The 24,826-nt window shown below is 39.9% G+C and overlaps 2 protein-coding genes across 2 annotated transcripts; one reads left to right on the top strand and one right to left on the bottom strand.

Annotated features, from left to right (window-relative positions):
• Nucleotides 1–231: 231 nt before the first annotated feature.
• Nucleotides 232–6,224, top strand: agt (angiotensinogen). Its single transcript, XM_041788884.1, has 7 exons — nt 232–417; nt 1,596–2,039; nt 2,336–2,702; nt 4,441–4,565; nt 4,655–4,803; nt 5,362–5,518; nt 5,602–6,224. The coding sequence occupies exons 2-7, from the start codon at nt 1,620–1,622 to the stop codon at nt 5,773–5,775; spliced, it is 1,392 nt and encodes a 463-aa protein (XP_041644818.1). The 5' UTR covers nt 232–417; nt 1,596–1,619; the 3' UTR covers nt 5,776–6,224.
• Nucleotides 6,225–10,620: 4,396 nt separating this feature from the next.
• On the bottom strand, nt 10,621–23,679 carry cog2 (component of oligomeric golgi complex 2). The gene is made up of 18 exons (XM_041790175.1): nt 23,536–23,679; nt 22,946–23,107; nt 19,698–19,763; nt 19,523–19,603; nt 19,195–19,298; nt 18,727–18,835; nt 18,320–18,499; nt 18,094–18,218; nt 17,658–17,784; nt 17,369–17,508; nt 14,854–14,915; nt 14,625–14,776; nt 14,305–14,490; nt 13,701–13,773; nt 13,148–13,290; nt 11,757–11,896; nt 11,364–11,547; nt 10,621–11,248 (listed from the first exon to the last, which is right to left on the bottom strand). Exons 1-18 carry the CDS (start codon nt 23,590–23,592, stop codon nt 11,150–11,152), a joined length of 2,190 nt encoding a protein of 729 aa, XP_041646109.1. The 5' UTR covers nt 23,593–23,679; the 3' UTR covers nt 10,621–11,149.
• Nucleotides 23,680–24,826: the final 1,147 nt, after the last annotated feature.

Raw genomic sequence — 24,826 nt, 5'->3', positions numbered from 1 at the left:
CACAATCACTCCTCCCCCTTCACAAATAATCACCTCCACAATCTGGTGACATTTCAGTGAGTCACACTCAAACACAAACAAGCCTGCCTGTCCTCACGCTCCCCACCCCTCTTTTGTGAAATGAGCTCTCCTTTCACCCCCTCCAGGATGCGCTTGCATCATCACTCCTAAAGTCAACATGTGGAGGGGACATTGGGTGGTCTTTCTTTCCTCTCTGTCAGATCTATTTATTTCTAGCAGAAGTGCGTCCGTGCAAAGCGAGCTGTGAGTCACAGCAGCAGAGCCCCTGGTTCAGTGCTGCTTTGGTTAATCAGTAACCAGAGCAGGAGCACCGGCTGGTCGGCCAGCTGGGTTAAAATAAGGGAGTAGAGGAGTCAGGACCTCATTCAGGACCTCCTGCTGAAGCAGAAACACAAGGTAAGAGACAACTTTGACTTTATTGCAGTAGTCACCTGTGATTGCTTAATGTATGAACCTGCCAGAAATTAGGAGGATATTTGAGTAAAAGTAGTGGGATTTGGACTCTATTTTCTTCAAAACTATCAAATCACAATCTAAACAGTCAAGTCAAGTACTTCTGTCAATCAGTCTTTGACTCAAACCTTTTAGACCACCTTCTCCTTCATTACAATTATGAGGCCTACAACACATTTCTCTAAAATCCTGTGAAAAACATCTGTGATCATAAATCGGCTTCATTTTAAATCACTGCTCCTCAGTCATCAGATGCACAGGTGGGTTATTAGTGTATAAGAACATTTGAGTGCTCTGGTTTTGTTGATAAAGGGTCGGGCCAAGGCCATGTCCTGTGGTACGTGCCCAAACAGAGGAAAATTTCATGTTTGCTCACCTCTTCCAAAAGTCCATCAGTCCACTTTTCTGCATATCCAACTAAAGGTAGAATTCCATTCTTGCATAATGGAATTCAGCTTCAAACATCTATCTTAATTTGACAAATAAAGTCAAATAAGGATAAAGAAGAAAAGTCAGATCAAACTATATGCAAAGTTTACTCTGCAGTTCTCAGGACATGCAGCAACAGGATGCAATGGGCATCAAAGAAAATGTGAAATAAGATTTTTTTTCTCACATAAATATGTTTTACATCTTAGATTCAGGAAAATACTGCATGAATTGTTACAGTTTTCCAGGAGTAACAGTTTAGTTTTAATATGATACTGACATCCAAAGCACTCTCATTTCGCATCCCAAATCTGAACTCCACTTTGGCACCTTTCAAATAAGCGGTAACTAAACGTGAAAAATATTTTTGGTGTGTAAAAGCAAGCAAATCTGCACACACACAGACGTACGTAGTTGACACGTCTCCATTATCTAAGCGACCTCGGCTGCAAAGGGTAATGCCTGCTCTCATTCAACAACCAGAAAGAGAAAGGACAAACAAAGAGCGATCAATCCATCACTGCCATGCCGCTCTATGTCCAATGTTCCTGCCAGCCAATCCTGTCGGAGTCAGAAACCAGATCCAGCCAGATTCCCGAAAATGTACCATTCACTAGCCACCCTCCTCCCCAAAACACTGGCAGCTCCCTAGAGAAATAACCTAAACTAAAACTCTCTGTCTCCCTCCACAGAAGGAACTCTTTCCAAAGGTAACCATGAAGATCCAGCAACCGTTGCATCTAGCCCTCTTCTTACTCTGCTGCTTCCTCTCAGGAAGCACCGCTAACCGAGTCTACGTCCATCCCTTCAGTCTCTTTGCAGCTGAAAATGTCAGCTGTGAGACCCTGCATCCCCTGATACCCAAGCCTCACAGGACACTTCCAGTTGCACCCCTTGATATTGAAGTCCTGATGCCAGACAGCAGGGACCCACTGAGAGTGGATGCTCAGAAGCAGAACATCACTGAGAGGACAGCAGTTCTGGCAGGGCTGTCGAACCTTCTGGGTCTGAGGATGTACCTGGCTCTCAGCAGAATGCAGCAAAGCAACAACACCCTCCTCTCTCCATTCAGCAGCTTTGGATCCCTAATGACTTTCTACCTGGGAGCATCCAAGACGACTGCAAGGATGATCCAGGTTTTTGATTTAGATTTTTCAATTCTTTATCTTCCTTATACTGGTTGTGATACCTGGACTAAGAATGGGCCAACCTCTGACCTGTAGGTTTTAAGGGTAGCTAACAATTCTGGTATTTACTGGCATACTAGCTAACACCTGTTACTACATTATGGGCTGTTTTTAAGGATCACACCAGTACTGATACTGGAACAACTTTACTTTTAATTTGTCAAATTTGAATGAGTGAATGATTGGTCTGGTCCTGTACAAATGAAACAAATTTTGTCCAATTGCCTCCTCTCCTTTTGTTCCAGTTGTTCCTGGGCCTGAGTAGTGGTACCGACCCAGAGGACTGTGTATCCCTAGTTGACGGACACAAGGTCCTCAAGACCCTCCAGAGTATCAACTCCCTGGTAGACGACGGGCCCAAAGATGAAATCACAACCCATGTGTGGACCTTCTCTCGCCAGGACGCTGAACTTTCTGAGGACTTTGTTCAAGGCACGCAGGACTTCTCTGATTCATCGTTCATCCGTGGCATTGATTTCTCCAAACCTCAGGAGGCAGAGCAGGCGGTGAACAGCTTTGTGGAGAAGACATCAGGCGGAAAGGTGGCCAGCATATTTAATAATCTGAACCCCAGCAACGACCTCCTGTTTCTCACTTCCTTCAAATTCCAAGGTCAGTATATGTTTGTCTTTTTTTGTTTGGTGGGTTGGGACCCAAGAGTGGACTTTCAGATGCTCACAGAAGTGGGCCTGGGAAAAATATGTGGAAAAAGTATATGGTGTGCTCTTATTTGAAGGGTATGTCTCAAACTCTTTGTTACGTCACTTCTTCTCATATCAAAACCACAATTTTTCATGAAAAGCACTCAGATATTGGGCGCAGATGGCCTTGTGGTTAGGTCGCACCACATGCACACAGGCAGCCTGGGTTCAAGTCAAGCCTGTGGCTCTTTCAGCCTGTGTCATTCCCCACTCTTTTTTACCTGTTTCCAGCTCTAACCACCGTCCTATCTCTATCTAATAAAAGAAAGAAGGCCCAGAATAAATTTTTTAAAAGGCACTTGGATATGATGTAGATATTTATGAAAGTTGGGTTGTGATTTGTTGTTAAGGAGGTGTTGTTTGGTCGCTGGCGTTTGACCTCAGCTTTCGATTACATAATACATGGGAATAGTCTCAAGGTGGTTTCACATTAGGGGCTTAGGCCCAATTCTAAGTACACTTCACTCTGAAATCTGGTTCGTTTGACCAGTGTTAATACAAAGAGGGGGCCTTGGGCATGATTCATGGCTGTGAATGCAACTTGCCTGAGTACAGAATGCTTAACAGCAAGTAGGGCTGAAAAGACAATCCTTAACGTCTCCTCACCTCACACCTGCCGTATCCGCACAGAACTAACCTATTTCATTCTCTGAGCTGCAACACCCGGTCTGTGTTCTGGGACCTGAAGATTTACAAATTAATTGTGCATATTTAAAATACCCTCAGGATGGTTTCATACCATTACATTGTAAATATCTGGTTCGGTTGGTTTTAGTTTCAAACTGTAGTTATTGCAAATGAACAACAGATGTCATAATGCTGGCATCAAGAACTGGCCGGGGTTCAGTTTGGTCCCACCTCTTTTGATCAGACCAAGGTCTGGCTGTTTGGTCCGGGCATGGTCCAGAGGAGATTTGAAAACTATTTAACCAATCTTTTAGGTTCAGATTAAACTGAAAAGTCAGAAAGTCAAAACAACATGTCAACCTAGGAAATAATCAGTGAGGTAAAGCCACGGCCTTAAACCTCCTAGGAAATATCTGTGATGTGCCTGCCTGTCAGTAAGTTCAACTACACCCCAATTCTACAGATGTATGAACTCTAAGCCCTGACTTCATCAGAACAGATGACATTTTAAAAAATTCCCCCCTGTACAGTTTGTGCAAACACATGAATTATCTATCTGGACTAAGTTTGATTTTTGTGGCAGACTGCAAATATGTGTATTTCTGTTTATTCATGTCTGTCTGCATACTGTACATCTCAGCATGGCTGTGTATGGAGTTTCCAGGGCTTTTGGAGCCTGCCTCAAGTGGACATTTGGGGAATTGCAGTTTTTGTACTTCAATAATGGCTTCATTTTGAAACAGTTGAGGACAATGCCTGGTAAAAACCTGATACCTTCTATCATTTTATCAGGAATGGATTATACTTTTTTACACTATTTTGCTTTTTTTTTAAATTCTATTAGGGAAGATGAAAATTGGATCATTTATAAATCCTGTGCATCCTCTGTTCATTCAGATCTAGGAGTTTTCTGTTCATGTTGTTTGACTCATGTTCTGATACACCTAACTATTAACATTTCTAGTCCCACAAACTATAAGTAGCTTTGCATTACTGACTGTTTTTTGGTTGTGTCTGTTCAGGAAATTGGAGGACAGCCTTCCAACCAGAGAGGACGTCCATGCAGGAATTTCATGTGGATGAAACAACCACAGTAACGGCTCCATTTATGACCCACACAGGCCGGTACCATTACCTGAATGATAAGGTAAATTAGAAATGTTCTTGTGTAAGTTTGTGTTCCCAAAGCCTCTCTGGTGGGCTGATAAATTAACTGTTTCTTTTGATGTCACAAAGGTTAATCGTTGCACAGTTGTGAAGCTCTCCCTGAGCAGGCGGTCCCACATGCTGATCGTCCTGCCTCATGAGGGGTCCAACCTGCATAACATCGAGTCTAAGCTGCTTACTGACGTCATGTCTGACTGGTATGAGAGGCTTCATGAAGGGTGAGTTTATACAATTTAAAGAACCCAAACATAGTCTCTCTTTGACGTTGATGTTAACAAGGCCACAAACTGATGAAGCAGAATTCCTTCAACTCCTTTGTTATGTGGCTTCATGTTGACTACCTCTGCATCAGATGACTGGTTTCTTGGCTGTAGCATTTTAGCAGCCATTAGCCAACTGTGTAATTCAGTTCTAATGCAGCAGTTTGTGTTGAATCGCCTTTTCTAAAATTAAAGGCCTCTTTGTGTAATTTGGCATGTTGTATGATTCCAATGTAGTGCTAACAAATTAAGTTTGGGACTGGGTTGTTTATCTTAGTTTGTTAACATAATGTGCTAACACAAAAGAAATAGCTATCAACGAACAAACAGAATTAGCATCATGACCAAGGTAATTGTGACTTAAGAAGCCACCATGCTAAGCAAAAATCAATTGTTTCATACATGAAAATATGTCAATTACGTATCATTTCTACTGTGTAATTGGTCCCCACAGGACCTTTAAATATTTTTCACCCTGACATTTCCAACTATCTACCTTTCTTCCCATCCTCTCAGCCTCTTGGAGCTCACACTCCCAAAGTTCTCCATGTCTTCTGTGACTGATATGCATGACCTACTGACCAACATGGATCCAATAATTGAGTCTAGCTTGTTGGGATCTCAGGCCGAGTTCAGCCGACTCAGCAACAGCAAACCCTTCACTATAGATAAGGTAGGTCATCCTCCTTTTATACTGCAACAAAACAATCACTGTGTTTACACCCATTAATGACATATTCTTATATTTCCTTCAAGGTGATCAACAAGGTCATGTTTGAGATGTCAGAGGATGGAGAACCTCAGGACAGGATCCAGGAAGAAGGAATCCCACTGGGACTGTCCATCAACCGGCCGTTCTTCTTTTCTGTCTTTGAGGAAAATTCAAATGCCATCCTCATGCTGGGCAAGATCAACAACCCTACTCTTTAAACAGTACCAAAAACCTCTGACATAGAGCTTACCAGATTGATTTATATAATGTGCTACATACAGTAAAACTTGAAGTTAATCCAGGGGCCGAAATCGATAATTCAGCTGATTTTTCACTAAGATCATAAACTCAAAACAGGAGGCACTTCTTCTCACAAAGGATTTACCGACATAAACAGTGTTGTTTTTAAATCTCTCTTCAGAAACTCAGGAGTCCTCATGGTTCCCTGACTCAGTATTTATGAAACCCTTCTATTTTAAACCGAGCCTGTTAAATTCTTACTTTTGTTTTTCTTAAGTAAAATGTATTGTAGCAGAGTTCTGTACAGTATTTTTCCATAGAGTAGGTACAGTAACCATGATGAATAATACGTTGTATATTGTAACTAAGAGTTTATTTTTGTTTTGTTACCTTTTGTGATTACTGTAATAAAACATGTTTATCCTAATACAGATGGAGTATTTTTGTATCTAATCAGAATTTTATTCATCAATTCAATAATTGCTCAGGAGAGAGGACAGAAGGGGAACAATGAGCTACAGGTCATTCAACCTGGCACTGATAGTTTGTGCTACATCTACCTCAAGATGTGCAATTTTGAGGGACAAACTAAAAAAGGTTGGTTCTTTATCTTGTTGTTGATATATCTCATCACCTTCTATACATCTGCTTATTTTTAGCATATGAAAACATCAATTTTTTAAATTATAATCATATCCACCTTTTTCCCCACATGGTTAGAAAGTCCTTCTAGAGATGAACAGGTGCATCCTAATAAATGAGAATATCAAGAAAAAGTATTTTTTCCGGTAGTTGAATTGAAAAAGTGAAATGTCCACAAATTTTAGATGCATCACATACAAACAGAAACATTTCAAAGTGTTTTATATTTTAATTTTGATGATTACAGCTTACAGCTCATGAAAATTAAAATTCTACTTTTGCAAAACAACAGAATATCCCAAACACCACTCAAACAATTATTTATAATACAGAAATATCGACCTTCTGGAAAATTCTGTCAATCTACGTATTCACTCAGTACTTGGTCCTTTAGCAGGAAGTAATGCAATGTGGTACGAAGCCTGTCAGGGCCGGCTCTAAGCCGATGACAAATAACGAGAGGTGGCACGGAGTTTTTTGAAACAAAAAATAAATTTATTTACAACAAATAGTTAAATGCAACAATAATATTAAAGAAAGTCCAGTGTTGGTAAAGCAACCTAACAAAAAATGTAACTAAGGTGGGGAGGGGGCGTCAAATGAGGAGCAGGGTCTCTCAGCCTCTCCTTCCTAGCTTCCACCGAAGGCACTGACCCGCCTGCTCTTATAATGATGAGAACACAGGGCCCAGGTGTTTTCAAGCCGCATCCTGACCCTGATCGCCCGCCAGGCCACACCTACTGGTTCCTGAAAACAAAACACACCACAACCAGCCAACTGGCAACCAGCAGGATCGTCACAAGCCAATCAGTCCGTGGCACTGCTGGAGTTTTATGAAGCCCAGGTTTCTTTCTTCCTCTTGAAATTTCTCCAGAGATTCTCTGCGGGGTTCAGGTCAGACCAGTTGGCTGGCCAGTCAAGCATAGTAATACCACAGTCAGGAAAACCTGTTTCTGGTAGTTTTGGCTTCAGTGTAGGCAGGTGCCAAACCCTGATAGAAAAGGAAATCAGTAACTCCATAAGGTTTCTTAGCAGATAAAAGCATTAAGTGTTCTAAAATCTCCTGGTAGATGGCTGACAGCGTTGAGCTGAGAAATGTCCTGAAAGATTTCAGTGTGTGTGATAAATCTAGGTTTAACTTTTTGGATGAAATCACAGAGAAAAGATGAACTTTGTTATGATTTTATAACAGTCCACTTTTGGAACCACCGCATCAACTCCTGAGGATGCAGCTTGATAGCTCTCATGGGATGCCTTTCAATGGTTCCCCTAGGTTTACAGCTTTTTCGGGGTGGGGGGGACACCAACACAAACACTTAAAAGAATCATGGTGTTCATGTGTGATTCTCTAATTTCTTTCTATCTATCTATGCATGTATGAATGACAGGGTTGGAATTGAAATTTTTTGCTGTCCTGCCACATCAGGACTAACTTCAGGACTCTATCAGACCAATATAAAGTGTAAAGTTGACCTATGCTGTCAAAAAGGCGTCCCCACATGCAAATGAGTCTGACATCTGAAAGATTTAACAAACAAATAACCAAAAAACTATTCAGGAAACCGTTTATTGTAACATATGACATATTTATAAAAGGTGAAATTATGTATTTTGGTAAATGTTCTTTATGATGATTGGTTGTCCTCAACTGACTTTATCTACTAATTTTCTCTTTCTTCACTACAGGTACATCTCAAAAAATTAGAATATCATGAATAAGTTCAATATTTTTTGTCACTCTTTTCTGAAAGTGAAACTCATGTATTATATAGACTTGTTACACAAAGAGTGAAATATTTAAAGCCTTTATTTCTTGAAATGTTGATGATTATGGCTTACAGATAAGAAAACCCAAAATTCAGTGTCTCAAAAAATTAGAATATTACATAAGATCAATAAAAAAAAGATGTTTTAAACAGAAATGTGAGGCTTCTGAAAAATATGTTCATTTCTATGTGCTCAATACTTGGTTGGGCCTCCTTTTGCATGAATTACTGCATCATTGTGGCGTGGCACGGAGGTGATAAGCCTGTGGCACTGCTCAGGTGTAATGGAAGCCCAGGTTGCTTTGATAGTGGCCTTCAGGTCATCTACATTGTTGGGTCTGGTGTCTCTCATCTTCCTCTTTACAATACCCCATAGATTCTCTATGGGGTTCAGGTGAGGCCAGTTTGCTGGCCAATCAAGCACAGTAACACCATGGTCACTGAACCAGCTTTTGGTACCTTTGGCAGTGTAGGCAGGTGCCAAGTCCTGGAAAATGAAATCAGCATCTCCATAAAGCTTGTCAGCAGAAAGAAGCATGAAGTGCTCTAAAATGTCCTGGTAGATGGCTGCGTTGACTGTGGACTTCAGAAAACACAGTGGACCAATGCCAGCAGATGCCATGGCAGCCCAAATCATCACTGACTGTGAAAACTTCACACTGGACTTCAAGCAACATGGATTCTGTGCCTCTCCACGCTTGTAGGTCCCAGAGTCTGGAGGAGGAGTGGAGAGGCACAGAATCAGTGTTGCTTGAAGTCCAGTGTGAAGTTTTCACAGTCAGTGATGATTTGGGCTGCCATGGCATCTGCTGGTGTTGGTTATTAATGAGCGTAAATAACGGTCAAAAATATTGCCAAAAGCATCAGGCGCTAGGAGAAACATACACGCAAGGAATAAAAAGAAAAAAAGGGTCGTCCACCAGTCTATTGATTCCAGATGAATGAGTTTTGAAATGATGGGGGGATTGCTAACCTTGCAAAGCAGATGGATACACCCATTTCATTGTTTTTCTATTGGCAAATCCATCTTGCAAAGCTCTCATCTGAACCGTTTGGGCCCAGTTAGAAAGTGACAGGACCAATCAGCGACGAGGAGCAGTACTTTCAGGCGCAGCAGAGTCGTGACATTACCAGCAGCAGCAAGAGCTGGTGCAGTTATGGAGGAAGAGATTAGCGTGGATGCTGCTAAAGCGCCAGTTTTATCAGAACTTGACGACAATTCTTCGTTAAAAGAACAAAGAACAGCACTGAGTTGTTTTCTTTTCGAAAACGACAAAAGTCCAGTACTTACATGTCTACAGTCGCCATGTTTCGCGTTATTCCTCGTGGCTGCGCACGTGCAGCTCCATAGTAGCTATGTCACGTGTTTTGTTGCTCTGATTGGCCCGTAGAGATGTGACAGACAGAACGTTCACCCAATCACACTCCGAGTTACTTTCAAAGCCTCTGCCTTTTCTCAAACGTTTCCTGTTGAAGCTTTCCCAGATGTATGTGTGAAACAAATCCATCTGGCGTGTCAGATTAAGGGATTGCAGGATTTTCCTGCATTACAAGTGTCAGACTTGTTGCAAGAATTTAATGAATTGTGCGAAAGTGCTACAATCTCTTGCCGAAATCCAGTGCTCGTTTAACTATCTCAGACGGAAAACAGCGGGGCATTGTTTCATACACAACTTTAGAGGATAAATCAGTTGCATTGGAGAACTCTCTCTCATGATACTGAGTCAAAGCATCCTAGCAAACAGACCCCAGCTCTGACACAGGGAGGAGCATGTGGGTTTGCTCAGCTCTGGTCATGGAGTCAGAGGGAACGAGCAGAAAACCAGGACTCAGAAAATCTAACCAGAATGCTCAACTGAAATTACCTGCTGCATTGCGTGTATTACTGACTTACTGGCTTGTACACAATACTCAAGAGTGATGTAGCTTTTTTGGTATTTTGAAGGAAAATGTGAAAATTGTGAAAGCATGTGAGAGATAAATAAAAATCAGTAGTAGAATGTACAGGAAAAAAACTTTCAGAAGTTTTAATGGTTTCTGTACCATAAGTAAGATGTGTTCAGATAATTTTAAATAATTTTTCATCAGTTCAAAATAGGTACTACTGTATTTGGCAGACAAAGCAAACATTATGCAAGTGTTACTTTGGGTTCTGTGCTATTTTGCAGCCATTATAAAGTTTTTAAATCTATTTTTTAATAAACCAAACAATGTATCACCTCGTGGAGAAAATAAAGATTCATCCAAAATGAAAATGATTGTTTTAAAAAAAGTCAAAACCAAATGCCGTAGATAAATCCTTTTGAAGTCATTAAATCCTGAAAATAATGTATATAATAGTAGAACAGTCACATTGGCAATCTTTTGTGGCCTGTTATTTCTTCTAAATATGAAACAGAAATTCAACACTTTACCCAAAGTTCTTCATTTTATTCCCAAGTTATTGAATATGTTAAAGAATTTATAATATACAAACTCAATTTTTACATATTAACAAGATTCTCTTTTTTTGATAAATCCTTCACCAAGCAGACATTCACATTCTCTCTCTCTCATAGAGATTTGAGTTTATATCCCTTATATATGATCAATACAGTAATATTCTATAAGTAAAGTATACTATAAGCAGCCGGTATCAGTCATTTAGTTTAAAAAAGAAAACAATTTGGAGGTACCTTTAAGTCCCATCTGTTAACATGCCAACAGTAGGAGTACTGAACATCCAGTCTCACACATCAACTTATAGGAAGTTCCTGTTGCTGACTTATTTGTGCCTTAATGTCAGTGATGAAAACAAATCTCAGTAGTGTCACTCCTTGTCCTAAAATTCTCTCAGCTAGTTTATTATTACCTGTCACCACATCTTTCAGTTTCCCTCTCAAGTCTTCAGAAAATGCAGGGATGAGTGCAACATGTGCACTGATATCAGTCATCATTAAAACTTTCACTGGTTCTGTTCAGCAAGCTCTCGGGCCTCTTTTACAAGATCCATGAGAGTGGAGAACATGGTGATGTCACCTGGTTGAAGTCCCATCTTCTGGATCTGGGGAACATAACAGTACAAAAAGGAAAAGAAAGAAAAACTGAGTTTGAGATCACGCTGCAGTATCAGGATTTGCCGGTCATTTTGTAAACACGTTTGCGCATTTACCACTGACCTGTTCTCCGAGGTATTCCACATCCAGTGCCAGCTGAAGTCGAATCTTGCCATCGTCTGTGGGTCCACCATTTGCTCCTGCTGTTGTAGTTGTGCTTGCACCCTTTCTCGCTTTCTTCAGTCGCATCAGACTTTCTTCCATTTTCCTCACTGAGCTTAGCACCTCAGAGATTGTCTCATAGTACCTGAGCACAACAAAGATGGAAATGTAAGCTGGAGAAACGTACCATGTGAGCTGAAGCTCCAAAGATATCCTTCTAATACAACCGTCACTTATACTAGCTTAAACAGGTCCTTCTGTTAACTGTAGGCACAGGCCATACTCGTTAATTCCTTAACACTTGGTCTAAATCCCAGCCTAGTTATGTTTGCAGGTGTTTATTTGTTTGCTCACCTCTGTGTGCACTCAGACAGTGTAACTCTCAGCCACTCCTGTGCAGTGCCAGGGGTAACCAGGCCTGTGGAATCAGTCAGCAGCTGGTGTAACGGGCGTAAGGCATTGTCCATGTAGGCTGAGGCACGCACCGGCACATCCTGATCAACAGAATGGTTGATTGACAGAAAAGCTTTAAAAACAGGTCTTTTTTTAAAGATTTCTATTTCATCAGTTGATTGGGTTAAGAAGCTTTGTTCGAGAAAATTATCAATGTTCAGCATTTCATGTTGACAATAAAAAACTGTTAATGTTTCATTTTACATGTGACCTTAATCCCTACAATAACAAACCTTTAAGGTAAAACTGTGTATCAGGATATATTTCACAACTATGCAGCAATCAGATGGCCTAAAATGCCCCAAAATATATCTTTAAAAAACTGCTTTACAAAAATGTATGAAATGCATCTCTTGAAAAAAAAGAATAAAAATCAGATTAGTTATTTTCTTAGCCTTGAATCAAAAGCCAAAATAGTTGTTTATAAAAGCTGAATATCACATTGGTGATTAAACATTATTGGTGAATTTGTACTGTGTGCTACCAATGATTTTCCAAAGCAATTTTTCAGGTCATTGATTTCAAGTTTCATTTATTTCATTCCTTAATCCTGCAGCCTTTTCAAACACAAAGTGCCTAATCATAAATCATTATAGTGTGTCTGTGGTAGCTTTTCCTTTGCTTGCTTAGGTTCATTTTTTAATATTTTCTTGATTGAAACTGACAGATGAATAAAGATGAGTGATTTTCCTTGAAGTTCCACTGAATTGTTGGCAGAGCACTGCCCTGTTCCACTTAGTTGTGTGTTTCTAAACAGGAAGTCAGAGAGAGACATGTGGCTGACACTGCTTAGAGCAGTCAGAAGCATCTCACCTAATCCGAAAATGATGGATCAATTTTAAAGGCGGGCATGTCATTTGATGTGTTTTTGCTGACTGAGAGCAGGATGAGTCATCAACATATTTTTGTGTGTTTTAGGGAGTGAAACTGTAATACACTGCATAGTTATGACTTAAAAATAATTAGCCTTTTTATGGACACTTTCGTAATAAGTGTGACCACCAATACACCAAAATATCATTTAGTTTGTTAATATATTATTCTACAGCAAGAAGTTGTACCCCAATCATGTTTTCATGTATTAAATTGCATAAGCTGAGACAATATGTTTAATAAAGTGGCATTGTTTTCATTGAAAAAAATGAATAAGCCATCTCACATTTTCCAGTGGATTAAAGCTCCAGATTTTGTCTGAAGCAGGCCAGCCATGGCTAATGTTTGTCACAAGGCACCTTAAGTTATGACATATAGGGAAAAAATATAAATGTGCGTTGTGTTTGCAGCTCGCTGACCTTATTAGTTCTGCGATAAAGTCGAGGAACCTCAGAGGCACTCTTCAGGAAGCGACAACTGCGCTCAGTGAGATGCTGGGTCATCTTGGTGTTCAGAGTGGGAATGCTACTTGACAGGCAAGCCTTTGAGTCCGAAAGAGCATCTGGAATAGGAAAAAACACCAATAAATTTAAAGGTAAACATAAAGACTGAGATTATTTTGTGGCTGAGATATTGTCCTTAGATGTCATTTTCAAAAGGCTGATGGAAATTGAACCATAACATTTTGAAATGTCAGCAAACACTAGCCTAGGGTTTGCACTGACACGTCTTTTGGCATGATCTCCATATTCAAGCAAGAAGCAGATCAAGAACTGGAATTTCATCAGTATAACACTTTTCATTTAAGTCAACAGTGGATGCAAGGGCAATATTATTGAGTTAAAGCGCCTTGGAATCTTCCAGCATAGTTTTTCCTCATTTCCAGAAACAATATTGAAGAGTACAACCCAGCAATTACAGAAAAAAGAGAGAAACTGTACAACTTAAAACATTACTGGATGGATGGCTCACCTTCAACGACAGCAAAGTTTTTGAATCCGTTTGCTTCCAATCTCTGTCTGACCATCTCTGACAGCTCTGGGATCTGGAAGAAAAAATGCAAAGAGCTTTCACATGGGCACATTTAATCTGTAGGTTTAAAATTAAATGTATGTTTGGAAATTAAAAATATATGCAGTTGTCATGTTGGTCTTATTGTAAGAAACTCCTCCCTCAAGACTAGGAACAGTATTATACAAATTCCATACTTCTGTGCATTTATGGAGACAATAAACGATGAATGTCTGTCTATGTCACTGACTATCTACACCTTCAACGCATGAGTTCATACAGCGGAGAGCCGGTCAGATTGACCACTAGTTTCTAGATCAGGGATGGTGCTCTTATGCAAAAAAAAATGCTGCATTGATAATCATTACTTTAAAAGTGGCATCATAGCGCTGCCTTTCCTGCTTAATTTGACCTACTTCTGAGCCATGTTGTTCCAGGTGGTCATCATTTATCAGCCTGGTACATTAAAAATCATGACAGTGGATATAAGATGAGCCACCCAGAATGTGTTTAAAGGAAAACGCTCTACTTTATATTTGGATCAACACAATGTTTGTGCCCACACCTGCTCCTGCAGCTTCTGGACATCAGCTGCGATGTAGACAAGCTGTTTGGTCGACAGTGAGGCAGGACTTCCACTCTCACTGCCACCCTCCTCTAATGATGTCCGACTGGAGGTGGAGGAGGCTGAGCTTGGCAGAGGCCTGGTTGGCTCTTTGGTCACCTCAGGAGTAGGAGTCTTTGTCAAAACCTAAGAGGACACCAAAGAAGATGAAGAATAAAATCAGCTAACTGCACATTAGCTTTTTGACTTTTATACTTTTGTAAAATTACTGCTCTTTATGTTAGTAATTAAATCATTGCAGTCCTCCCATGGTTATTCACCTCATCAAGAAACTTGGCATAACGTGAGTACAGCTGCAGCGTGAGCTTCCAGAACCGGTGGGCCAGAGGTGACAGATAGATTTTGTCTGACCAACATCTCACCAGGCAGGACCACAACACCTCAGACACCTGCAGGTGGTAGGCACTACCAGCTGGGTAAAAACAAACGTGTCAGTGTATTTAAAAAGATGTTCAATAAAAGTAAGTGATCCTGGCAGGATATGCCTACCTGGTGCTGCCCCTAGTCCATCACTTATGGCGTTCTCCAAACTTCCTGCTATTTCCTTGTACCTGAAAAACAAACAGCACAGATACAGGAGGAGGTAGAACAAAACATTCAGTTTGCAATGATCTTATGTATCAGCTGGGACATGCAGGTGCCCGTGACGTGGGAAACTTTGGACTTTCCAGAGAAGCTGAATCATGCAAGTTTGTATTGTGAAATGAGGACACAAGCTGTACTTTTTACATTGTGAGTGTTTTTCTAACAAACAAAAGAACTGCTCTTCTTTTTTCACACTGATCAATAGGCAGTAATTCAAGGTCCACTGTCATGTTTATGGCCTATATATAATAATACGCTGACACACATACTCCATTTACATTTAACTTCTTGTCATCATTCGTGCATGAAACTCACACCCATAAACAATGCTCCAGAGTCCTGTAAAAGCTGCTTTTCTATGCTGGAGAACATCTGCCAACTTGTGCTCTTTTTCACAAGAAAAATGCTGACAGGCTGCAATTTTAATCAAAGCTTGTCTCTTGAGCCCTTACAGCAAAACCAGGCATTCCTCAAAAATACAAGCTGCACAGAAATTTAACCTTAACTGATGTCTTGTCATATTCAGTGAAGCTGACAAGCCTAATTTTAACTGTTTAACCCTGCATGCATGTAAAAAGGGATGTTTATAAGTTGGAGTGTAATGTGTGAACAAAATATAATAACATAAAGATTTTGTAGGATACACTCATATAGTTTGTTACAAATGGCTGGATTCTGTCATTCTAATGTCGAAAATATAGAAATATTTAAATGTATTGATAATATTGTTCTAAATGTACATTTAGATAGTAATGTGATGCCTTGAAATAAAATAAGGAGCATTATAAAATGGCATCGCTGAAATCTTGCTTTCTCATGCTCCAAATCCTGCTTAGCCACTGGCAGCCAATCAGAGCGCATGCCAGGCATCTTAAGCAGGAAGTAGCTTTAAAGAGAGACAGGCTGACAAAGGAAATAGAGCTGTGGCAGAGATTGCAACTAGAACACTTCTTCATTGGAAAACAGTTTAAAAAAGTGGCAATTTGATTGGGACTGAATTATATCAAGTTTTATTTTATTATGATTTTTGGAGACGGATTCTGATTCATAATTTGACATATCATTTCTTTGTCTTATTTTCTTTTTTCTAACTACAAGGGTCCCTTTATAGTGAAAATCATTTAAAGTGTACCTAGTCTTATCAAATATCATCCTACGTTTACTTTTTCTCTATTCAAAATCATTTTTTAACTTCATTAGATCATTATAGATCTTAGCTTTAAAATGTAAGCTAAAATTACATTCCATATTCAGGTGTGTGTTATTCAAGTTATGAATGTTTTAAGCTGTATTTATCAACACGTGCCCATTTTAACACCATTTTTGGTGAGATATGCTTGTTTTATTAATCCCAGGTGAACTTGCTGTGAGAGGATTACTACCACTCAGCCTAACTCATCTCATGAAATTTGCTGATGATACAGTCCTGCTCTCTCTGCTTCCTGCCTCCACACTACACCACGGCCCTGTACTGCAGGAGTTTGTCACCTGGTGTGAAGACGTTTGTCTTTAGCTGAACACTAAGAAGACTGAAGAAGTCACTGTGACATTCTCCAACAAGCCGAGACAGCTGGCAGAGGCTGCCACCACCACCATTCAGGAGGAGCTAGTGGAGGTTGTGGATGAATGCAGGTACCTAGGCACAATTTTCAACAGCTCCCTGAAGTTTTCCTCCAACACCAAGGAGATCCTCAAGAGATGCCATCAAAGACAATATTTACTCAGGAAGCTGAGATACTTTGGGGTTAATTCAAACATCTTGGTGACTTTTTACCACTCCTTCATTGAAAGTGTACTCTCTTTCTCATTCACCTGCTGGTTCCATTCAATCAGCCTGCAAAACCGGACATGCCTTCATACCATCACAAAAGTCTGCTCCAAAATCACTGGACGTCCTGTCAAAGCTCTGTCTGCTCTTTGTGATTAACAGACAATTCATAATGCTCTCAGGACACTCCAAGATCCCTCACACATTCTCCACTCTGTGTTTGAGTGGCTACCATCAGGCCGCAGACTGCGTTGTCCAGGCTGCAGGACTCAAAGAAGAAGAGCTACCTTCATCCCCACAGCAGTCCAGCTCCTAAACTCTAACCCATCTGTACTACAGCATCACATTGATGCTCTCTCCCATAATAGACAGTTGTCCTCTTGCACTGACTGCACATAGCACTTTAGAGCTGAGTGTCTTTAGGCACTACCTCCCATTCCTTTTATTTATTTCTTGCTATTTGCACATGTTCTGTTTTAAATGTCGAGTGTCTGTCCATGCTGCTGCTCTCTGTGCCTTTTAATTGCCCTTCAGGGACAAATAAAGTGTTTTGAATTGAACTGAAATCTGCACTGATTTCTACACAAGTTTCATTAATGACGGACAGTGTGTCCCACAGGTGGAGAAACGTTTGTCTTGATGAAATCGTACCGTAGTTGAAAGTAGACAGGCAGGTTCCATTTGTTGTGGAAGCTTGTATATGAGGGGTGAGCCCTCAGTCTCTTCACACTGGCCTGTGAGCTGCACTGACGCTCAAACTTCCAAACAAAATCCATGCTTGCACTGTAACGCTACAACAGAAGATAGAGAGTTAACAGTAGGAACACACACATAGACAGGTTCAAGTATTTAATCAAAACTGCATAGTGTGACAGTATACAATATGAAATGACTTGAATAAAAGGAATGCACATGTAAGTCAGCTTTTTAAATGGTGTACCTCATAGAATATGTCAGGGTTTCCAGGGTTGAAGAGGTAGGCCAACCTCTCTTCAATCCCTTTGATTATCTCAGGCCACACAGAGTTCACCAGGAAATCATAACCTGGCACTATGTCGACTTTGTCACTGAGACGAAAAGGAAGTTTGGCATGTTGAAGCAAATAAAAAGTCATTTATGTGCCATATCCAGGAGTTACAGTTTAGGAAGAATCTGAAAACTTGACCCCATTTATGCAAGCATATGTTAGGTTAGTATGCAGAGTGCCTATATAATATTTACATTAAATAAACAAATATAAAAGGTGTGTATGCCACGTTAGACTGCAACAGCTCTACAAAAGAGTGCGTACAATTTGCTTTTCAAGTAAAGCAAGACTTGTAAGACTTAATGTAGGCATGCTGAGAGTGATTTTGCCTTCATTATAACATGAGTACCTTGATATAGCTCCACCTGTGACCTCTCTAAGCAGTCGGCAGTGATGAGGAACAAATTCCAACAGTCTCGTGTACATCAGCTGGAGCCCATTTGGATTGGACTTCACTACTTCTTCTATTATCACCTGAGAGACACAAAGAATACGAGAGGATGTTCTTGCAATCCTAAAGATTTCAGAAAAGCAGAAGTTTTAAAGATTCTACCAAAAAAATGTGGCACATTTACCTGGTCCATGTATGGCTTGACAAGCACTTGTCCTACTAGGGCCTCAGCATCTCGAGTCTTGTCTATGGTGGCGTACGTCCTCAGGCAATGACGCACCATGTCCACATTGGATGTTTGCAGACCCTCAATCAGCAAACCCTCCAGAGACTGCTGCAGCATGGAGGTGATCCCTGCAATACGCTGACAAAGGAAAAAACATATCACATACACAGCTAAAAAACAAAAATTAAAAGCACCTTGACAGATTATCTACATAAAGTCAACACTGCAGATATAATGACTGTCTTTTCCAAATAATGCCAAGATTGATGGATTGGCAGAAAGGCAGCCAGTCTGACAAACTGATTAACCAAGTGAATAGTTGTTGGTTTATCAGCTGTCAGACTGACAGAATTGATTCCACTTACAGGTCTGACTTTGTCCAGTAGAGGCATGCCTTTACTCTGCACAGCGTGAAACTGCAGCTGGTTGAATTCTGTCGCAATCCTCTCCAGGATCTGTCCTGCTAAAAGGGGACTGCATACACACAGGTTTGATCAGGAAGTTGGATATGTAAGTTCAGCATCACAGTAATCAAGCTTAAATTGTTTAAGTCACCAATGTGCCAAGTACCCTTTACATGTTTTTGAAAGTTGTATATATATATATTGACAATTGAACGCATTGCTCACAAACCTAAATAGGATGATAAACATGATATATACATAACGTATCTGTCAATGGACTCCAAATACACCGATGTCGCTTAACTAGTTAGAGCAACTACTCTAATGCAAATATGAAACTGCATCTCCTTCGTAAATGTCCTACTCACATTTTGTAACAAATTATTAGCCCTATACGTTTTTGGTTTGCCAGTATTGTGAGTGACTCACCTGCTGATTTCCAGAGAGTTGGACTCTTTTGAGTTCTGTGAGTGTAAGATCTTCTCAATCTTCTCTACTGACCGCACCACCTGAATCAGCCTCAAAACACACACCTGATGGATGAAAGAGTAATAGTTAAATAATTGTATTAATCTGGATTAGTTAAAGAAACTGATAAGGTTTGAAGAAATTTAAACCAGGTCTATAGCCTGTGCTGAGTTAAATATAGGCGGCTCAAACACAAAATCCATACCAGTCACAGTGCATTGTAAACTACCACATCTTCCTTTTATTGCAATGAATAAAACATGTTAAACAAGCTTCTAAGGAACCAAACCTTCTTTTTCTGTAGGTCTTCCTGTTTGGAAAGCTGGCTGTCTATTGCTTCAATCACCTCACTCACACAGGACCGTAGACTCTGCAATACAAGACAGTCAGATCCCTACATGATAAAACAACTCTATGGTGTAAATAAATTAAAGCATACTGAATATGTTAATCAAAATATGTACCATAACTTCCTCCTTTAACTGTCCAAGTGGTACAGAAAGCTGATTAAGGGCTTTGTCCATCCCCACCTGCAATGAGAGTACAGAGCTCTGAGAATAGACACAATCAACCCTCATGTTTTTAGATTTACTTTAAACTATGAGCACTGTGTGGTGAGCACATTTTTATTTCATAAGAGCATGTTGTTACTGTTTGGCTTTTGGGCACAGCATGTTCTGGCCTCTGACTGAATAACAGGCTTTTAACTTTACATGTGCCAGCTTGCTGCCCAAGATCCTTGGACAAGGGCCTTTGAGTTGATCCACAGCCAAGGCTCAAGATAAAAAGTTGATCTTCTCTGTCAAAATGCCTGTACTGTAGAACAGTAATTTTCTCTGCAGAATAAATTAAGATAGCAAAAAACATTTTCAACCTTAAATCGCTTCTTAAACAAACCATATATTATATTTCATGTTAATCATCTTTTAGTATCTTTTGTCCTAATTTATTAAGTACTTTAGCAAATTACTTATTCAAAAGAAACAGAGCACATTAATGAATACAAGCATAAAAGACAAATGTAAACATGCCAGAGTTATTAAAATTGCTAATTTACATCTTCAGTGCCTTGGCAGGTACCACATAAAGAGATAGAACAACAATATTAACAGTGTGCAAACACACAATAACAAGATTAATGTAAACTGTGCTAAATAACATACATGACTTAGAGTGCGAGTGCATGTTATCAAGTGCTATTCCAAGTTCAAGGAGTATTTTTTACACATGCATGTGCTGCACACACAGGTAAAGGTACCACAGGTTATATAAAAGAGAGAACTTGTAGCAGTTATAGCTGATATAAAAAAAATAAATAAAACATTCTAGTTGACTCCACCCACCCCTGCCACCAATACAAGTACAAGACAGATGCTACATAAAAGGTACATTGACACATATATACCCACACATGCATACAACAATAAAGTCATGCATAGAGACAAAACAACAGTCAAAAATACATATAGCAGTTATAGTATATAAAGCAGGCTAGTGCAATGCATGCATACATACAGTGCTTAACAAATTTATTCGACCACCACCCAAAGAAAGGTTAATGCCACAGCTGCCCTAAATTAACAGCATTGGTAATTACCAAAATCATTTTTTATGTTTCTGCAATGGTTAATACACCAATATGTAGAAGCGCTTTAACCCAAATGATATTTTTAATGCTAAAATGTAATTATTATTGTTATCCATGAATTTTCAAATTTACTGATTTACAAAAAAACTGAAAAAATAGTAAAGCACATTATCATTTCTTGATTAATATGTCAAATTACAGTTATTTACTTGCATTCCTGAACAGAAAAATTAGTTTTAGAGGTTGAATGTTATGCTCGATTAATTTCTGACTTCTCAGAGAAGCCCAGTGAGCCGGCTCAAATTTGGGTATAAAAAGGTGAATTCAGTTTGAAATTCCTCATTCCAGTTCAAAATGGTAAAACGTGGACAGCTCACTGAAAATGAAAGAGTCTGCATTAAAGCACTTCATGATGCTGGATGGTCTCTGAGACAAATAGGGAAAGACATGAAGTGTTCTTACAGTGTGGTCAAGTATGCTTTGGAGTCAATTGCCGAGACTGGTACTTACAAAATGTGCCAAGGGAGAGGCAGGAAACCAAAGTTAACTGAAGCAGATGTCAGACACCTCAAGATTTGAAGTACTAGAGACAGAAGGAAGACCACTGCTGATCTTCAGGCAGAGATGAATGCTTCTAGATCAGAGTCTGAGAAAGTCTCCAGAATGACCATAAGCAGACGACTGACGGAACAAGGCTTAAAGGGAAGAATAGCTGCTAAGAAGCCATTATTGAGGCCTGCAAACATCCAGAAACGCCTCAGATTTGCCAGGGAGCACAAACACTGGACTGTTGATGACTGGAAGAAGGTACTCTGGACAGACGAGTCCAAGTTTGAACTCTTCAGTCAGCATGGTCGTGTTTATGTCCGCAGAAAAGCTAGAGGACGTTTTGATGCCAGATGCATTGCACCCACAGTGAAACACAGTGGAGATTCCATTATGGTATGGGGTTCCATCTGTGGATACGGCGTGGGCAAATTAGTGGAAATAGATGGTATTATGAACAAGAACGTCTACCACAACATCTTAGTGCATCATGGAATCTCTTCTCTCTTCTGGACTGAATCTGATTGGTCGTGGGTTCATATACCAACATGACAATGATCCCAAGCATACTTCAAAGCTGTGCAGAGACTATTTGACCAAGAAAAAGGAATCTGGAGTACTGGAACTGATGGACTGGCCAAGTCAAAGTCCAGATTTGAATCCAATGGAACAAATTTTGGATTTAGTAGATTCAAAGATTGAAGTTTCATCTAAAGCAAGTCTGTGGGAACAGCTAGAAACTATTTGGAACTCAATAACAAAAGAGACTGTGGAAAAGTACATAAAAACAATGCCAGCAAGAATGCAAGCTGTTATCAAGACCAAAGGAGGCCACAAAGTTTTTTGGTTAATATGTGTGAAAAAGGACTATTTAGTTGTTTCAGTTTGTTATTTGCTAAATAAATAACAATAAAATTTTTAGTTTTAAACAAGTTTTTGAAAGATTTCTAAAATATTTGTTTTCTCCTTTTTATGACAGGTGGTCTTTAAAATTTGTTAAGCACTGTACATAAATGTAAGCATGCATTACACAAAACAGAAGATAAACATAAAGTGGATGTCAGGCAGATTGGTGCAGCATGAACATACATACATACATATATGTATCACATGCTGCAGCAGTTAGTGCAGGTTTGACTTGAACCAGGTTTTGAGGGTGGTGCAAGAAGGGCATTCCCAAACTGCAGGTGCTATACTGTTCCAGATGTAACTGCCCCTAACTAACAGCACAGTCTGTCCAAATGTTGTGTGCCTGAGCGGCCCCTCACAGTCCCCTCTTGAGTGGTACTGGTGGTTTGGCCACAGTTAGTTCTCAGCTCTATGTATTCAATAATGGAGATGGGGCAAGTCCTTGTAGTATCTTATATACAGAACAAGTATGTCAAAATTGTAAAACTTTCAAAAGTTAAAAGATTATATTTCTCAAGAATGCAACAATGATGATGAGCATGCCTGTTCATATCCCTTACCGCTGAAGTGTTTTTAGTTACACCTGCCCCCCAAACTATAGTTGATTTTGTGTTGTGTTGTTAATAGTGGTAATAGTAGTATCAAAATGTACAACATGGCTAAACTGACCAGGTTGGTGGAGAGGTTCACAAAGTCGGCATAGTCCTTATTGATGAGCTCCACCATGGCCGTTTTCAGCAGCTTATAGTAGAGCTCCAGGTCTTCTCTCATCTCCTCCAGCTGGACCTGCTTCCGACACTCCGCCACAAACTGATCCACATCGAAATCATCCTGCAGACAAAGAGAACAGGTTCAGACATAGAAACACCGAGAAACAGCTCCTGGTAATCAGTCATATAATTAATTATACGCTGTTAAATGCTGCTGTCAAAAAGATGAAGAGAACGAACCAGACCAGGGACTGAGACTGAAAGATTAAACAGCAAATACACTGAAGATACTTCATTACTAACGTGTGTTACTCTTGTGGTGGTTCATATACACATGACAACATTAACAACAGACGTATTCAGCTGAGCAGACTGTTACTGAAGATTGCAAGCATACACTCTCAATTCTTTTAAAGTCAATAAATTGGAAAATGTTTAAGAACCAGGAGCATCCATTATCAACAGTGACTTAGCTAATGCTAGCTAGTTTGACAGCATCAGCTATCGTAGGCTTAACATAACGAGGCGTAATTTAAAGGGATTACCTACCTTCATAAAAACGTCTTTATCAAAGCACAATGAGTCTGGTCCTTTAGGTAGGTTCATGATGGGTATTTAAACACAGCGTGTAATGTAACAGCAACCAGTTACGAGTCTTTAGCTAGCTGCTGTAACGGAGCTTCCGCAAACATGGCAAGCTCACCACCGAAGAAGAGTCAGGCGTAGCACGAGAGGGGTTACAGTGATGCTCTACTGCACTCTAGGGGCAGTGACTGGTAGATGTACTGCAGCCTGAGGTTAGAATGAATATTTTGCGGCAAGCTACTCTGCTGAAAGCCCTGGGTCCGGGTCAGGCCTCCGCGGTCATTTTAGAGGGCTCTTTAGCAGACTTCTTACGCTTAAGGATAATCCACACGAGTTGTTCTAAACAAAATATGCAAGTTTTATCACATTTGTATGATGATCAGTCCCATTTATTTTCCAGTTTGTTTTGCAACTGTGTTGCAGTTATCATCTTATACCTGCCTGACAAATGCACTGCTCTCCACTCGAACATTTAAGTGCACGCATTTTAGCACTGTAGACATGTTCTTGGCCAGGAAGCCGAACAAAAATATTTCTTCTACTTTGAAAATAAAACAGATGCAGACAACAGATCAGTGTTAATTTTAGAACTAAATTAAATTAAGCTGAATAGCTCTGTTTTAGGGTGTTGGAAGGAAAGGCAAATCAATTTTCCCCCAATGCTTTTGATCTCACTGGATGAACTTCATTGGCAGATTTAATATGCAAGTTTTTAAGACTTTTTTCTCTGACACTGAATGTACACAAATATTTTAGATAAACCTCTTTTCTGTACTTAGCAATTAGTGCTGTTGTTGCTGATCTTGTCATGTTAAGACAATCTGCAGACCGCAGGTATCAGACACCCCCTCTCACATACATCTCTGTAAGAACGGAAATGCTGTAATTTCCCAGTACCCAATATTTCCAGTTTCATAAATGAAGTCTGGCTGCTACATTCATGAAATTACCACATTGCAAACATTACAGACAGGGCAATATTTTGAAATTTTTTGCGTGCATTCCTGTTATGACTGATGTGGTGTCTCACAGTATCAGTCTGATGGAGGGGCCCTGAGATCTGCTTTGTCTTGCCTATGTAGAAACTGCCTTTTTTGTTGTTGTTTTTTTGAAGATGTATTTTGTGGATTTTTCTGCCTTTATTTTAGAGAGAAGGACAGTAGATAAAGTTAGAAACAGGGAGAGAGTAGGGGAGAGACATGGGGGGGGGGTACTGATTGCCTGGGCCAACAGTAGGGAGGGGCCCTTGGGAAGC

Source organism: Cheilinus undulatus, linkage group 6 (genome assembly GCF_018320785.1).
Source record: "Cheilinus undulatus linkage group 6, ASM1832078v1, whole genome shotgun sequence".
Lineage (NCBI taxonomy): Eukaryota > Metazoa > Chordata > Actinopteri > Labriformes > Labridae > Cheilinus > Cheilinus undulatus.
This window is presented reverse-complemented; position numbering and strand designations above follow the sequence as displayed.